Here is an 18546-nt window from a genome sequence, read left to right on the forward strand (position 1 = left end):
TTATACCATCATCTGGACTTGTGTATGTATATTTTATTATGGTTTTCTGGGTGAAACATACTGTAATCCGAGGTCCTGTACACCCCATACCATGGGGTTATCATTAGCTTATTTTGGTAGTGTAAGCCTGTATGTACACCTTTTTCAAAGGCCTCTGGGTATTTTGATTTTCCCCTCATGGATATAGAGGTACAGAAGAGGTCAGAGAGATGGATTTCCTCTGCTTTTTGCACCTAAAAAAGCGCTAAGCGCTAGCAGGCGCCGTCCTGTGGGCGAGACGCATGTTATGCCCGCCCACCGGATATGACGTTACGGCATGATGCGCCGACGTCGGGATATCCGGAACGGAGTTTGCATTCCCCCTTGTTCCAGGGTGCTGAGTCTTCGGTTACACCGGAAGTGAGGCGCCCGGCGTCCGGAAACCCGAGACGAGGAGACGCCAGGTAGCCACATATAAAAGGAGGCGGCGGTGGGTCCGCCATAGCTCTATGCTCACGCATTATTTGTATATGTGACATGATCCCCTGATGAGTATGATCCATATGAAACGCGTTGGGAAGCACTGTACAAGAAAAAGAGCCCACAGGGAATAATGCGGTTGGAAGTGGAATGACCGATACCATGGGCCACTGATACTCAACACTGCACCAGGTCCCTTAAGCATGACCAGCAGAAGACAGATGAGTATCACTGGTTAAAAAACGCATATGACTCTATATACGTCTTTGCCCCAATATGTTGCCAGTGGAGGGCATTTGGATGACAACAGGGTCACCGCGATTTGCAGAGCATTAGGAAGAGTGATATACCGCTGGGTAGGGATACGTCTACACTGCAACAGCAGTTATCTAGAGGCTGATAATGGATTATAGACATAGCCTGCTGGAACGGTATCCTGCCATAGTAAAACAGTTGTGGTAGTAGAGACGTGAGATCTAGAGGTATACGGATTCATAGTCTCTGGCCTGTTTCTGTTTAAGATACTAGTGTGTTTTCTGCATACTAGATAATATCTTCCTTTGCGGTTATATGCTCATATATTTTTATATGTGTCTTCATGTTGTACGTATGCACTTTGCACCTTTGTCAGCACTAGATGTTTGCACCTTCTTTTTAATTGATATAGAATAAAGGTTATATTTTAGTTTTATATAGGAACCCGCTTTTTTTCAGTTAGTCATATTTTTGGATCTTCTTGTATTCTTGGGCCTAGCTTGGTTCTGTCGCTCTTTGATTTGTCATCAATTTTCCTCCTGCGGCCACGTTCAGGGAGGTTGGCTACAGTCCCATGGATCTTAAATTTCTGAATAATATGTGCAACTGTAGTAACAGGAACATCAAGCTGCTTGGAGATGGTCATATAACTGTTACCTTTAACATGTTTGTCTATAATTTTCGAATCTTTTTAATCTCCTGAGACAACTCTTTCTTTCGCTTCCTCTGTTCCATGTTGAGTGTGATACACACCATGTCATCAAACAGCACAATGAGTATCTGTAGCCCTATATACAGGCCCACTCAATTATTCCAAAATTGTAGACACCTGTGATGCTACACACTGTGATTTAACATGTCCCTTTTGTCACATTCTTTTTAGGGGTACCATCATTTCTGTCCAGGCCTATTTCATGAGTTTTATTTTAATGTATTACTTATGTCAGATTCAAGTTATTTCTGTGACCATTGTGGGTTTTTCTGTCATTTAACGAGGAGTACCTACAATTTTGACCACGTGTCTACATATTCACATACACAATACATACTCACCAAATGGCTAATCCCTGATGCCCGTGTCTCCTGTAAACAATCAAAAATAATAAACCAACATATACTCACCTTTCCGCCGTAGTCCATTTAATACCGAGTGTCCCATGTCGATCTCACCTGGCCGCCGGCGATAAACTGACAGGATGTAATCGCTCCTGCAGTGTATCACTGACCCGCCATGAGAGTTCAACGGGGATCATCAGCTGATCAGCTCCGGTGCTCTCACTTATGGCACCACTACGTGAGAAAGTTCTCACACAGCGGAAGTGTCGTGAGAGCATCGAAGCTGATGATCTCTGGTGAACTCTCATGGCAGCTCAGAGATACACGGCAGGAGCAATTATCTCCTGTCAGTGTATCGCCAGAGGCCGGGTAGAGCAGTCACATCTCCTGATGTGACTGTTCTACATGTGAGATCACCGTGGGACACTCGGTATTAAGTAGACTACGTTGGACAGGATAGTATTATATCTTGGTTTATTATTTTTTGATTGTTGCAGGAGACAAGGGGGTCCGGGATTAGGCATTCAGTAATTATAGTAAATTTAGATTTAATAAAGGAGTCTATGTGATTATTTCAAATAAAGAACTTTATTCTGAGTGTCTGTGTTTTTCTACAATATCACTATGGGGTTAGTAATGGATAGGTGCCTTATAGACGCCTCTCCATTACTAACCTGTGGGCATGATGTCACCCGACAATACAAAGGTGACATCAACCCCACAAATATGAACCATACTTGCCACCGTTACAGGGCAAGTGGGAAGAGTGAGGCTATGTGCTAGAATCTTATAGATGGACCATATCTGCGGCGACGGAGAGCTGATGTTTTTAGCCTGGGTGGGGATCAATAACCATGGCCCCTTCCCAGGTTATTAATATCAGCCCGCAGCTGTCTGCCTAGCCTTTGCTGGTTTGACTTTATAGGGGGACTCCATGTCAATTTTTGAGGGGTTCTCCTACAAACTAACCAGTAAAGGCTAAGCAAAAAGCTGTGAACTGATATTAACCCCTTAAGCCCCAAGGGTGGTTTGCATGCTAATGACCTGGCCAATTTTTACAATTCTGACCACTGTCCCTTTATGAGGTTATAACTCTGGAATGCTTCAACCGATCCTGATGATTCTGACACTGTTTTCTTGTGACATATTGTACTTCATGACAGTGGTAAAATTTCTTCGATAAGACTTGCATTTATTTGTGAAAAAAATGGAAATTTGGCGAAAATTTAGAAAATTTCGCAATTTTCCAATTTCGCATTTTTATGCCCTTAAATCACAGAGATATGTCACAAAAATTACTTAGTAAGTAACATTTCCCACATGTCTACTTTACATCAGCACAATTGTGGAACCAAAATTTTTTGTTAGGGAGTCATAAGGGTTAAACTTTGACCAGCAATTTCTCATTTTTACAATACCATTTTTTTTAGGGACCACATCTCATTTGAAGTCAATTTGAGGGGTCTATATGATAGAAAATAACCAAGTGTGACACCATTCTAAAAACTGCCCCCTTCAAGGTGCTCAAAACCACATTCAAGAAGTTTATTCACCCTTCAGGTGTTTCACAGGAATTTTTGGAATGTTTCAATAAAAATGAACATTTAACTTTTTTCACACAAAATTTACTTCAGCTCCAATTTGATTTATTTTACCAAGGGTAACAGGAGAAAATGGACCCCAAAAGTTGTTGTACAATTTGTCCTGAGTATGCCGATACCTCATATGTGGGGGTAAACCACAGTTTGAGCGCATGGCAGAGCTCGGAAGGGAAGGAGCGCCATTTGACTTTTCAATGCAAAATTCACAGGAATTGGGATGGCTGATATACTGGCCAGCAGCTGCCTAGGGCCCACACTGCTCCAGGGGCCCCCAGCCAGTGGTATGTCACTAATAGCAGAACACCCAGCAGCTATGGGGCCCCTGAGTCACTGTGGCCTGCCTGATGCCAGCTGAGCAGCAGCTGGAGACAGGAGCCTGTCCCAACTGCTAAAAGGGAAATTAATATTCACGCTTCCCCATGCTTCCATGGGTGTGGAGAGGAGTGGGTATTCATTTCACTTTAATACCAGTCAGTGTTAGCTGCAGGATAAGGCTAACATAGCCCACATGTAAAGCCGTTGCTGCTGCATGAGGGCCCTGGATGTGGACCCCTGCAGGGCAGCTAACCCTGAGGACAATCAACAGGCAGGAAGCGATCCCTGCAGCTTGGAAGTGAAGCGGGGCTGCAGGGATCTGATGCCATCCTGCTTCCTGCCTGCTGCCTGGCGCTTCCTGTCTGACACAGCACGACTGGATGATGTCTTCATTCAGCGCGGCTGTTTCAGAGAGAAACTGCCAGTGACAAAGATGCTGCCAGGATGGGCTGCAGCTGCGGGGAATGTGCGGAGAGGTAAGGTGTCTGTCTGCCTGCATGCATGTATGTGGTGCGGTGAGGTGCTATATGTGCATGTGTGTGGTGCGGTGCTGTGTGTACGGTGCTGTGTGTGTATTGGAGGTGTGTGTATTGGGAATTGGTAATGATGTGGGTGATAGAGAGAGCCGTCATTGGGATGGTTGGGGAGAAGGCAATGTTGGTGGTGGTGTAAAGGATGATGGGGTGGTAGGGGAGAAGTCAATGATGGTTGTGATGAAAAGGACAATGATGGTGATGATAGTGGGGGGAAGCAATGATGGAGGTGTTGGAATGGGAAATGATGTGGGTGGTGTGGGAGAAAGCAATGACGGTTGTGGTGGAAAGAAAATGATGGTAGTGGTGGAAAGAAAATGATGGTAGTGGTGGAAAGGACAATGGTGGTTGTGGGGGAGGAGGCAATGATGGAGGTAGTGGAATGCGGAATGATGGGGTGGTGGGGGAGAAAGCAATGATGGGGGTGGTGGAAAGGGCAATGATAAAGGTGGTGGGTGAGAAGGCAATGATAGAAGTGGTGATGGGGACAAGGATGGAGGTGGAGGGGAGCTGCATTATACCCTATGAGGGAGGCTGCATTATTCTCTCAGGTGGCTACAATATATTTGGGGGGGCTACAACATACTATATGAGGGAAGCTGCATTATGTCCCATGAGGGGGGCTACAGTATATTCTATGGGGGGGCTGCATTATACCTTATGAGGGGGTTACAGTATACTCTGAGGGGGCTACATTATATTCTGTGGAGGGCCTGCATTATACTATATGAGGGGGGCTGCATTATACTCTATGAGGGTGCTACATTATATTCTATGGGGGTTGCATTATACCTTATGAGGGGGTTGCATTATATTTTGTGGGGGGCTGCACTATATTCTATGAGGGGGCTGCATAATATTCTGTGAGGGGGCTACATTATATTCCATGAGGGAGGCTGCATTATATTCTATGAGGGGGCTACTTTATATTCTATGAGGGGGCTACATTATGTATATTCTATTTGGGGGCTACATTATATTCTATGAGGGGGCTACCCCGATCCATGCTACATAATTAAGATGTGTACTACCTTATATTATATGCTGATATTAGCACGTTTTACCACATAATTAGTGGTCTTGTATTTATTTCTATGTAACTACATAGTGAGCACCAAGAATGATTTTCTCTGGTGGGCCCAAGGTGCTCCAGTCCGACGCTGTGCGTAAGTTACTATTGTATAATGTGAACACTGAGGTACATTTAAGTAGACAAAACTTGATGCACTTTCATTCAGTTGGAGGAAAGAAACACAGATTTTTGCATGTTTTCTAAACACATGGACAGCACGCATACTCATGGATGACATACGGACAGGGACCACAAATCTCAGCATTACTGTTTTTTCCAGTACAGGAATCAACAGGATGTGTGACGACTAGTGTTGAGCATTCCAATACTGTAAATATCGGGTATGGGCCGATATTCGCTGTATCGGAGTTCCGATACTGAGTTCCGATAATTTTACAATTTCGAATACCGGAATCGGAAGTTCCCCTAATGCAATGAGACAGTTTTATTCTATTCAGCCAATGAGGATCCTAAGAAGTGTGGGCACATCCTGTTAGGCATGTTAGCCATGTTAACTAATGGCATGGCTGTGATTGGCTGCTGAAATGATGTCGGTGGTGGGCGGTGCATGGCGGAGACTGCGTGTCTGTGCGAGCCTGCCGGGGGTCTGTACAGGCCTCTTGGGGGTCTGTGCGGCCTGCCGGGGTCTGTACGGGCCTCCCGGGGGTCTGTGCGGCCTGCCGGGGGTCTGTACGGGCCTCTCGGGGGTCTGTGTGGGCCTGCCAGGGTCTTTGTGTCTGTGTGTAGGCATCGTCCGATGGGACTACAAGACCCATCGGGCTATGCCTGCTACAATGACAGTGATTGACACACTAGCCAATGATGGGACAGTAGTAGTCCCATCATCCGGCTAATGTGTTGAATGTAAAAAAACAAAAAAAAACATCCATACTACATACATACCACATACATACATACATGCACACATACATACAACATACTATATACTACATACATACTACATATGACATACATACATACAACATACATACAACATACTACATACATACTACATACATACAACATAAGAATCAAAACAGTACTCCCATGATTGGAAAGAATCGTTAGAGTAGTTATATTATAACGTAACCTCCAAACCAATCCTACATATGCCCCCGTTCTACGCAAACATAGATTAAATCATATAGAGACTGAGGCGTATTAACGAACTGTATATAAACAATCTTTATTAGAATAAAAACATACTAGTAAAAAGTATTACCCACAGGTAGAAATGAGCCAAACAAAAGATCAAAAATGGCACCACTCCTGAGCAACTGGCAAAAGACCAATAAATCATAGTATGGTGTAATAACACAAAGCTGGGTCCCTGCCAGAGTGCACACTACACCTCACAGGATGTCTTTTTAAGCCGCAGTGGCACATCAAAGTTTGTTATATACAAAATCTAATGATCAGCAGGAAAAGCATGCACAGCAGTCCTAAGGCCTAATATTAGTAAATAGCAGAAACTTACCAGAGCTCAAGAGATGGTGCCACAGCCCCTACATACAACATACTACATACATACTACATACATACTACATACAACATAATACATACATACATACTACATACATACAACATACAAACAACATAAATACTACATACATACTACATACATAAATACTACATACATACATACAACGTACAACATACTACATACAATACATTCATACATTACATACAATACATACATATAGACATACAGTACATATAACATAGAGTACATACTCACCATCATTTGTCACTTTGTTCCCCGAAGCCAGTGTCATCTGTAAAAAAATATTAAAATAAACAACCAATATACTCCCTGATCCGCAGAAATCCATGAGTGTCGCACGACGATCTCCAGTGGAGAACAGCAGCATCAGCTGATGCGACCGCTCTCTAGGGGTTCCAGGAATACAATGACGGGGGAAGGTATCCTTCCACACTGTATTCCTCCGCCGCTGTAAAAAAAATAGTCCTTAGTCTCACTTAATAATCTTTATTTTTTATATAGCGCTAACATATTCCGCAGCGCTTTACAGTTTTGCACACATTATCATCACTGTCCCCGATGGGGCTCACAATCTAGAATCCCTATCAGTATATCTTTGGAATGTGGGGGGAAACCGGAGTGCCCGGAGGAAACCCATGCAAGCACAGAGAGAACATACAAACTCTTTGCAGATGTTGTGCTGGGTGGGATTAGAACCCAGGACCCCAGTGCTGCAAGGCTGCAGTGCTAACCACTACGCCACCGTGCTGCCCACTTTTGGCATTACTGTGTGAGAAATTTCCCACGCAACAAATTCCATAAAGTGAGACTCTGAACTAAGGTAACCTCTCAGTGATGCACTGCAGGAGTCATTGTCTCCTGTCAGTGTGTCACTGAATGTCCTATGAAGCAGTGACATCACCCGATGTCACTGTTCTATAGGGGAGATCGTCGTGGGACACTAGTTATTAATTGGACTACGGCGGACAGGTAGTATGCGGTTTATTATTTTACATTTTTTGAAGACGCTGAAGAATGGTAAGTATGGTTAAATAAAGAATATTAAAATACATTTTTCTGGCTGTGTCTTTATTTTTTTAACTCTTTCACTACCCTAGGATTAATAATGGATAGGTGTCTTATTGACGCCTCTCCATTATTAACCCGGCTTAATGTCACCTTACAATAGCAAGGTGACATTAACCCCTTATTACCCCATAGCCCACCACTACACTGGAGTGGGAAGAGAGGGGCTAAGTGCCAGAATTGGCAACTCTTACAGATGCACCATTTCTAGGGCAGCTGCGGACTGGTATTTGTAGCCAGGGGCGGCCAATATCCATGGCCCTTCTCTAGGCTATGAATATCAGCCCGCAGCTGTCTGCGTAGCCTTTCTGGCAATAAAATATAGGGGACTACTCGTCATTTTTTGGGGGGTCCCCCTATTTTAAAGCCATTAATGTGTCAATCACTGCCATTGTAGCAGGCATAGCCCGATGGGACTTGTAGTCCCATAGGACGATGCCTGCACACAGACACAAAGACCCCCGAGAGGCCCACACAGACCCCCTAGAGGTCCGTACAGACCCCCGGCAAGCCGCACAGACCCCTGACAGCCCGCACAGACCCCCGAGAGGCCCATACAGATCCCCGGCAGCCTGCACAGACTGCTGAGAGGCCCGTACAGACCCCAGCAGGCCCACACAGACCCTCCACGATCCCACACAGACACGCAGTCTCTGCCCACGCACCGCCCACACTCTTCTCCCCTCCGGAACTGGATGTGCAAGGAAAGAAAAGGTTTATTTTCATTCCGATATTTGTGTCCCATTGACTTGCATTGGTTTCCGGTATCGGTATCGGCGATATCCGATATTTTTGGGTATCAGTCCAATCCAATCCGATCCGATATTTCCCGATATCAGAAGGTATCGCTCAACACTAGTGACGACTATGTGCCCACAATGAGTATGAGGTTTTTTTCAGTTTTTGACACTATATTTTCACTGCGTCAAAAACGCATCCTCTCAAAGTGGTTGGGATTTATAGAAATCTCATGCCCTCCGTGCTTCCTTTTTTTTTTTACTTAGTGTAAACTGATCTGTGGTGCAAGATTCAGATCTGCCACATGTCAGTTTCTCTTGCTGGTATGCTGAGTTTTATGAGACTTGCACTAGATTCAGAACATCTTCAAGTGAAAAACACACGTGCGTTTCTGCTTCATTCATATGTTATCTGCACATTACTCTATGTCAATAAAATCTTGCCAAATATCCAGAAGAATAAAAAACAGCAGCAATTTAAAAAAAAAAAATACATGACACACAAACAAAAAGCAGAAAAACAAAGCATCAAAAACGCAATAAAAATGTATGGAAAAATTGCAAACAAAACATAGTGAAAAAAATTAAATGAACTTAATTTACTTAATAGATTCACAAATGGTGCAGAAATTCTGCAACATCAAAATAGAAATGTAGCCCTAAGAATAGTTGCTACTTTAGCACTAAATGTCTGTTTTGGCAAATGCTTGAATTTCCCATGAAACAACAATGGGAGTGATTTTTCTCATTAATCTGTGCCTGTGCCATTCCTCTGTTTCCTCCTGAATGTTTATGAATATATTGACAACTGGGTGTTAGCATCCACCTTGTTAGATGCGTCTTTAGGCCGGCTTCACACTCAGCGTATGAAAATACGGTCCGTATATTACGGCCGTAATACGCTGAAACGTCCCGAAAATAGTGGTCCGTAGCTCCTCCGTAGGCAGGGTGTGTCAGCGTTTTTTGCGCATGGCATCCTCCGTATGTAATCCGTATGGCATCCGTACTGCGTGGTTTTCTCGCAGGCTTGCAAAACCAACATACCGCTATAGAAATGATCCATGTGTCCCAAAAAGAAAAAAATATATATATATACTGTCTATATATATATATATATATATATATATATATATATGTCATTAGACACATATATGTATATATATTAATATTTATTCCAGCGCTATACAGCTTGAAAGCCGGTAATTCAATTACCGGCTTTTTCTTTCTCCTTCTTAAAACCCGACATGATTTGAGACATGGTTTACATACAGTAAACCATGTCTTCTCTCCATTTTTTTTTGCAGATTCCACACTACTAATGTCAGTAGTGTGTATCTGCAAAATTTGGCCGTTCTAGCTCTTAAAATAAAGGGTTAAATGGCGGAAAAAATTGGCGTGGGCTCCCGCGCAATTTTCTCCGCCAGAGTAGTAAAGCCAGTGACTGAGGGCAGATATTAATAGCCTGGAGAGGGTCCATGGTTATTGGCCCCCCCCCCTGGCTAAAAATATCTGCCCCCAGCCACCCCAGAAAAGGCACATCTGGAAGATGCGCCTACTCTGGCACTTGGCCACTCTCTTCCCATTCCCGTGTAGCGGTGGGATATGGGGTAATGAAGGGTTAATGCCACCTTGCTATTGTAAGGTGACATTAAGCCTAATTAATAATGGAGAGGCGTCAATTATGACACCTATCCATTATTAATCCAATTGAATGAAAGGGTTAAATAAAACACAAACACATTATTTAAAATTATTTTAATGAAATAAAAACAATGGTTGTTGGAGTATTTTATTCTACGCCCAATCCAATCACTGAAGACCCTCGTTCTGTGAAAGAAAAAACATAATAAACCAACAATATACTTACCCTCCGCAGATCTGTAACGTCCAACGATGTAAATCCTTCTGAAGGGGTTAAAACATTTTGCAGCAAGGAGCTTTGCTAATGCAATGCTACTCCTCGCTGCAAAACCCCGGGGAATGAGTCTAAATATAGATCAATGAGCTATATTTAGCTTCATTTGCGGTGAGGCGCCCTCTGCTGGATGTTCATAGATCGTGGGAAATTTCCTAGAAAGCTCCCAGGCTTTCTAGGCAAGTTCCCATGATCTATAAACAGCCAGCAGAGGGCGCCTCACCGCAAATGAAGCTAAATATAGCTCATTGATCTATATTTAGACTCATTCTCCGGGGTTTTGCAGCGAGGAGTAGCATTGCATTAGCAAAGCTCCTTGCTGCAAAATGTTTTAACCCCTTCAGAAGGATTTACATCGTTGGACGTTACAGATCTGCGGAGGGTAAGTATATTGTTGGTTTATTATGTTTTTTCTTTCACAGAACGAGGGTCTTCAGTGATTGGATTGGGCGTAGAATAAAATACTCCAACAACCATTGTTTTTATTTCATTAAAATAATTTTAAATAATGTGTTTGTGTTTTATTTAACCCTTTCATTCAATTGGATTAATAATGGATAGGTGTCATAATTGACGCCTCTCCATTATTAATTAGGCTTAATGTCACCTTACAATAGCAAGGTGGCATTAACCCTTCATTACCCCATATCCCACCGCTACACGGGAATGGGAAGAGAGTGGCCAAGTGCCAGAATAGGCGCATCTTCCAGATGTGCCTTTTCTGGGGTGGCTGGGGGCAGATATTTTTAGCTGGGGGGGGCCAATAACCATGGACCCTCTCCAGGCTATTAATATCTGCCCTCAGTCACTGGCTTTACTACTCTGGCGGAGAAAATTGCGCGGGAGCCCACGCCAATTTTTTCCGCCATTTAACCCTTTATTTTAAGAGCTAGAACGGCCAAATTTTGCAGATACACACTACTGACATTAGTAGTATGGAATCTGCAAAAAAAATGGAGAGAAGACATGGTTTACTGTATGTAAACCATGTCTCAAATCATGTCGGGTTTTAGGAAGGAGAAAGAAAAAGCCGGTAATTGAATTACCGGCTTTCAAGCTGTATAGCGCTGGAATAAATATTAATATATATACATATATGTGTCTCACTGACATATATATATATATATACCTATTCTATGTGTACACATTTATTCTACCTATTGGACTGTAAGCTGTCAGTGTGATTTTACTGTACACCGCACTGAATTACCGGCTTTTCTCTCTAACAGCGCTGCGTATTTCTCGCAAGTCACACTGCTTGTCCGTGTGAAATCCGTATTTTTCACGCTTCCATAGACTTTCATTGGCGTATTTCTTGCGCAGTACGGTGACAAACGCAGCATGCTGCGATTTTGTACGGCCGTAGAAAGCCGTATAATACTGATCAGTAAAATACGGCAGATAGGAGCAGGGGCATAGAGAATAATTGTGCCGTATTTTTTGCGAGTTTTACGGACGTAGTTTCTGCGCTCTTACGTCCGTAAAACTCGCAAGTGTGAAGCCGGCCTTACACAGCCTGCCACTGTGAGCTGGTTGGCCCATGTCGGAGAGTGGAGAGACAGACCTCCAACTCATCACCCTCAGTTGAAAATGCATTTATTAATTTGTAGGACAAAATAACAGAAGAACAGTTCAATGCAAAATTATTGGAAAAATGCTCTAGAATCGTAATTTTATGTTAACTATGGAGAGAGGTCTCATTATAGTGATGAGCAGTAATACTTTGCTTTATGAAAAGAAAATATTGTCAATGATTTTTTTAGTACAAAAATAAATTTTTACATGTATATTTGTACATTAATAAGTAAAAATAGATCGCATACACATACCTCGTCAGAGCTATCTTCATTTTCTTCTGAAGAATCGCTTGCCTGGAAGATAAATCATAATATGTGCAACTATAAAAATAGCCCATATAAAAAATATGGTTAAAAGCAGTTTCATGTAAACCCCCTCATAAGATAAGAGGGTATGATCTTCTTCAAGAGAAAAAAAGTTTCAATCTCCAGAGGAAACAGACCTTCTTTACCATGAGAAATATTAGGTTGGGGTCACACGAGCATAGATTATCTCGTGCAAGAAAATCGGCTCGATTATGCCAATGACACTCGGCTCAAACTCTGACAGTTTACTGTGATCCAATTCCCTTGCATGCAAGATTTGGAGCATAGGTGTGGAGAAGATGGAGAACTTAATTTGTCCATCTTCTCCATTGTCCTGGTACACGGATGTCGAATTGCACTCTGGTGACATTCAGGTGCTGTTTGAAGTTTACACACACCCATATACTTTTATGGGTGCACATGATCCCAATTCTGGAGCCACTTGTTGCATGTCGTGATTTTTTCCACAGACCATTATACACTCGTGTGAACGAGCCCTTAATCTATAAGACAGTCTACCACAGGAACTGGTCACACTGGAAACCGTTGATGATTTAAAAAAGGGCCTAGATGCATTTTTTGAAGATAATAACAAATACAGTGGCTTGTAAAAGTATTGGCATAAATTTAATTTATGGGATCAAATAAAAAATGTGTCATGTGCATATGTATTTACTCCTTTTGCTATGAACCCCCTAAAAATTTCTGGTGCAAGCAATTACCTTTATAAGTTCCATGCTTAGTGAGAGGAAGCCCACCTGTGTGCAATCTAAGCGTCACATGGTCTGTCAGTATATACACACCTTTTCTGAAAGGCCACAGACGCTGCAGCACCATAGAAGAGGCACCACTAACCAAACACCATGAAGCTCTCCAAGTCGGGGACAAAGTTGCTGAGAAGTCAGGGTTGAGTTATAAATAGTGTTGAGCATTCCGATACTGCAAGTATCAGGTATCGGCCGATATTTGCTGTATCGGAATTCCGATACCAAGTTCCGATATTTTTGTGATATCGGAAATCGGTATCGGAGTGTGCGGTGCGTATGGTTCCAAGGGTCTGGAGGAGAGGAAACTCTCCTTCAGGCCCTGGGATCCATATTAATGTAAAAAATAAAGAATAAAAATAAAAAATATGGCTATACTTACCCCTCCGGCGAACCCTGGCTGTCACCGCTGCGAGCGTCCGCCTCGGTTCCTGAGAATGTAGTGAGTGAAGGACCTTTGATGACGTCGCGGTCAGGTGAGCGGTCACGTGAGTGGTGACAGCGACATCATTGAAGGTCCTTCACTCTCTGCAATTCTCAGGAACGGAGGCGGACGCTTGCAGCGGTGACAGCCAGGGTCCTTCGGAGGGGTGAGTAATAGCCATATTTTTTATTTTTATTCTTTATTTTTTACATTAAGATGGATCCCAGGGCCTGAAGGAGAGTTTCCTATGGGAGGTGGAGCCGCATATTCATGATTGTAATCGGCGGCCCCACGTGACCGCTCATACAGTAGAAGGTAATAATAAAGGAAACCTATGAGATAATGACCTTTTTTGCTATGAAATTTGAACCAGTCATCGGCTTTTTGTACCCTAGACTAATATAATTTATATCATGTCACTGAATTATTGAATAAATCCATACCTTCATTTTAGCAATTTGTGTTTCTATTTTAAAGAGATCCCATGTGCATGTGGATTGGCCATAGACTTAGAGTTCCTCTTTGTCTTTCCCCGCCATCCGAGGCCTCTCATCACTGACTGTCATGTCATTATCCTCTCAGTGACCTGCTGCCATGCCCGAAATCTTGCACAAGCACTATAATTTACAGGGAGGTGCATGAGCCGTAAGGCCTAGGATTTCTCTGAAGTGGAGAAATGGATTGCTAGAGCAAAGCTATGAATTTATTCAGCATTACAGGAACTTAACGTAGTTCATATTAATGTGGATACAAAAACTTGCTGACAGGAATCCTTTAAGATGATAAGTGCCAATAATTTTAGACCATTATACCAAACACTGACCAGATGAATGAAACCAGACAAATGCTACATTGTCATCAATTGACTATAATGGGCCAGTCACATGGTCTGTGGAAACGAATGTGCATAGTTGAGGGTAGACGCCCTCAAGCAGCAATTTTCCAGTGACTCTGCCACAATGTTGTTAGCAATGGTTAACCCCTTTGCGACATCGGGTGTAATAGTACACCAATATCGGACTCCCTCCCTTTGATGTGGGCTCCGGCGGTGAGCCAACATCTTTCTCGGCACATGACAGCTATTTCAATCGCGATCCACCCTCGGCTATTAACCTGTTAAATGCTGCTGTCATATGCTGACTGTGGCATTTAACATGCACTTCTGGCAATCGCACTGGAAATCCGCCCATCGGTGACCCCCGTCATGTGATCGTGGGTCACCGATGGGTTGGCATGACAACCAGAGGACTCCTGGAGACCTCTATGGTTGTTGTTGTGAATTCTGTTATCGAACTCCCTCCTGTGGTCATGAATGGTACTTCGGCGAGTTCTGTCCATGGACTCCCTCTGGTGGCTGTGAGTGGAGCTGCTGCTTCTGAGGTTCCTTCCACAGGTGACGTAGTTTATTCTTTGGCTGGCTGCTCTATTTAACTCCACTCAGATCGTTACTCCATGCCAGCTGTCAATGTTCTTGTACTGGTTCAGTTCGCTCTTGGATCTGTCGGGTGTCCTGTCTACTCCAGCAGAAGCTAAGTCCTTGCTAGTTTATTATTTGTTCTTTGTTTTCTTGTCCAGCTTGCTATCATGATTTTGCTTTGCTAGCTGGAAGCTCTGGGATGCAGAGTGGCACCTCCGCACCATGAGTCGGTGCGGAGGTCTTTTTGCACACTGTGCATGGTCTTTTTGTAGTTTTTTGTGCTGACCGCAAAGTTACCTTTCCTATCCTCTGTCTGTTTAGTAAGTCTGGCCTCCCTTTGCTGAAACCTGTTTCATTTCTGTGTTTGTGACTTTCATCCTAACTCACAGTCAATATATGTGGGGGGCTGCCTTTTTCTTTGGGGAATTTCTCTGAGGCAAGGTAGGCTTTATTTTCTATCGCTAGGGCTAGTTAGCTCTTAGGCTGTGAAGAGGCGTCTAGGGAGAGTCAGGAACGCTATTTCTAGTGTGTGTGATAGGATTAGGGGTTGCGGTCAGCAGAGCTCCCACTTCCCAGAGCTTGTCCTTTGTTGGTTTAACCATCAGGTCTTTTCGGGTGCTCCTAACCACCAGGTCATAACAGTACAGCTGGCCCAACCCAAAGTATTAATGCATCTCAATAGAGGGATAAGAGAAGTTCTGAGACCATTTTTTTTTCTCTGCAGTGTGTTTTGTCTTTCTTTTCCCCTTAACCTCTGGGTGGTTCAGGACACAGGTGTAGATATGGACATTCAAGGTCTGTCCTCTTGTGTGGATCATCTCACTGCAAGGGTACAAAATATTCAAGATTTTGTGGTTCAGAATCCGATGTTAGAGCCTAGAATTCCAATTCCAGATTTGTTTTCTGGGGATAGATCTAAGTTCCTGAATTTCAAAAATAATTGTAAACTGTTTCTTGCTTTGAAACCCCGCTCCTCTGGTGACCCCGTTCAACAAGTAAAAATCATTTTTTCTTTGTTGCGTGGTGACCCTCAAGACTGGGCATTTTCCCTTGCGCCAGGAGATCCTGAATTGCGTGATGTAGATGCGTTTTTTTCTGGCGCTTGGATTGCTTTATGATGAACCAAATTCAGTGGATCAGGCAGAGAAAATCTTGCTGGCTTTGTGTCAGGGTCAGGATGAAGCGGAGGTATATTGTCAGAAGTTTAGAAAGTGGTCTGTGCTTACTCAGTGGAATGAGTGTGCCCTGGCGGCAATTTTCAGAAAGGGTCTTTCTAAAACCCTTAAGGATGTCATGGTGGGATTTCCCACGCCTGCTGGTCTGAATGAGTCTATGTCCTTGGCCATTCAGATCGATCGGCGCTTGCGGGAGCGCAAAGCTGTGCACCATTTGGCGGTATTCTCTGAGCATAGGCCTGAGCCTATGCAATGTGATAGGACTTTGACCAGAACTGAGCGGCAAGAACACAGACGTCAGAATGGGCTGTGTTTTTACTGTGGTGACTCCACTCATGCTATCTCCGATTGTCCTAAGCGCACTAAGCGGTTCGCTAGGTCTGCCACCATTGGTATGGTACAGTCTAAATTTCTTTTGTCCGTTACTCTGATTTGCTCTTTGTCGTCTGTTATGGCATTTGTGGATTCAGGCGCTGCCCTGAATTTGATGGACTTGGAGTTTGCCAGGCGCTGTGGTTTTTTCTTGGAGCCCTTGCAGTATCCTATTCCATTGAGAGGAATTGATGCTACGCCTTTGGCCAAGAATAAGCCTCAGTACTGGACTCAATTGACCATGTGCATGGCTCCTGCACATCAGGAGGATATTCGCTTTTTGGTGTTGCATAATCTGCATGATGTGGTCGTTTTGGGGTTGCCATGGCTACAGGTCCATAATCTAGTATTGGATTGGAAATCTATGTCTGTGTCCAGCTGGGGTTGTCAAGGGGTACATGGTGATGTTCCATTGCTGTCAATTTCGCCTTCCACTCCTTCTGAAGTCCCTGAATTTTTGTCGGATTACCGGGATGTATTTGATGAGCCCAAATCCAGTGCCCTACCTCCTCATAGGGATTGCGATTGTGCTATTAATTTGATTCCTGGTAGTAAGTTTCCTAAGGGCTGACTGTTCAATTTATCTGTGCCAGAGCACGCCGCTATGCGGAGTTATATAAAGGAATCCTTGGAGAAAGGTCTTATTCGCCCGTCGTCATCACCATTGGGAGCAGGGTTCTTTTTTGTGGCCAAGAAGGATGGTTCTTTGAGACCTTGTATTGATTACCGCCTTCTTAGGATCTTAAGATCACAGTCAAATTTCAGTACCCTTTGCCGCTGCTGTCTGATTTGTTTGCTCGGATTAAGGGGGCTAGTTGGTTCACCAAGATAGATCTTCGAGGGGCGTATAATCTTGTGCGTATTAAACAGGGCGATGAATGGAAAACAGCATTTAATACGCCCGAGGGCCATTTTGAGTACCTGGTTATGCCATTCGGGCTTTCTAATGCTACATCTGTATTTCAGTCCTTTATGCATGACATCTTCTGAGAGTACCTGGATAGATTCATAATTGTATATTTGGATGATATTTTGGTCTTTTCGGATGATTGGGAGTCTCATGTAAAGCAGGTCAGAATGGTGTTCCAGGTCCTTCGCGCAAATTCCTTGTTTGTGAAAGGGTCTAAATGTCTCTTCGGAGTTCAGAAGGTTTCATTTTTGGGTTTCATTTTTTCTCCTTCTACTATCGAGCTGGACCCTGTTAAAGTTCAGGCCATTTATGATTGGACTCAGCCGACATCTGTGAAGAGCCTGCAGAAGTTCCTGGGCTTTGCTAATTTTTACCGTCGCTTCATCGCTAATTTTTCTAGTGTGGCTAAACCGTTGACTGATTTGACCAAGAAAGGTGCTGATGTGGTCAATTGGTCCTCTGCGGCTGTAGAGGCTTTTCAGGAGTTGACAAGAATTTGACTTATCTCGAGTCTGCCAAACGATTGAATCCTAGACAGGCTCGATGGTCGCTGTTTTTCTCCCGTTTTAATTTTGTGGTTTCGTACCTTCCGGGCTCTAAGAATGTGAAGGCTGATGCCCTGACTCTCCGGGTGTTCCTGAGCCGGCGGGTATTCTCAAAGAGGGGGTAATTTTGTCTGCCATCTCCCCTGATTTGCGGCGTCTAGGGAGAGTCAGGAACGCTCCACGGCTATTTCTAGTGTGTGTGATAGGATTAGGGGTTGCGGTCAGCAGAGCTCCCACTTCCCAGAGCTTGTCCTTTGTTGGTTTAACCATCAGGTCTTTTTGGGTGCTCCTAACCACCAGGTCATAACAGGTTATCACTACCAGATTGCTATGAGCGCCGCCCAGTGGTCGGCGCTCACAGCAAGTGAGTAATTCTGCTACAGACATGCGATCTGATCATCGCCTCTATGTAGCAGAGCAGATAGGGTTATAGCAGCTTCTAGTCTCCCATGGAGATTATTGAAGCATGCCAAAAGTGAAAAAATGTTTTTAAAAATATTAAAAAAAATTAAAAAATATAAAAGTAAAAATCACCCCCCTTTCG

The 18546-nt window shown here is 43.6% G+C and overlaps 1 protein-coding gene across 1 annotated transcript in view; it reads right to left on the reverse strand.

Annotated features, from left to right (window-relative positions):
- IBSP (integrin binding sialoprotein) overlaps positions 1–18546 on the reverse strand; it is a 79268-nt gene that overhangs the window by 37448 nt on the left and 23274 nt on the right. The window contains exon 5 of the mRNA XM_069745725.1: positions 12342–12383. Within this exon, the coding sequence (XP_069601826.1) occupies positions 12342–12383 (42 nt within the window). The remainder of the gene's footprint in view (positions 1–12341; positions 12384–18546) is intronic.

The sequence above is a fragment of the Ranitomeya imitator genome, chromosome 1 (assembly GCF_032444005.1).
Source record: "Ranitomeya imitator isolate aRanImi1 chromosome 1, aRanImi1.pri, whole genome shotgun sequence".
NCBI lineage: Eukaryota > Metazoa > Chordata > Amphibia > Anura > Dendrobatidae > Ranitomeya > Ranitomeya imitator.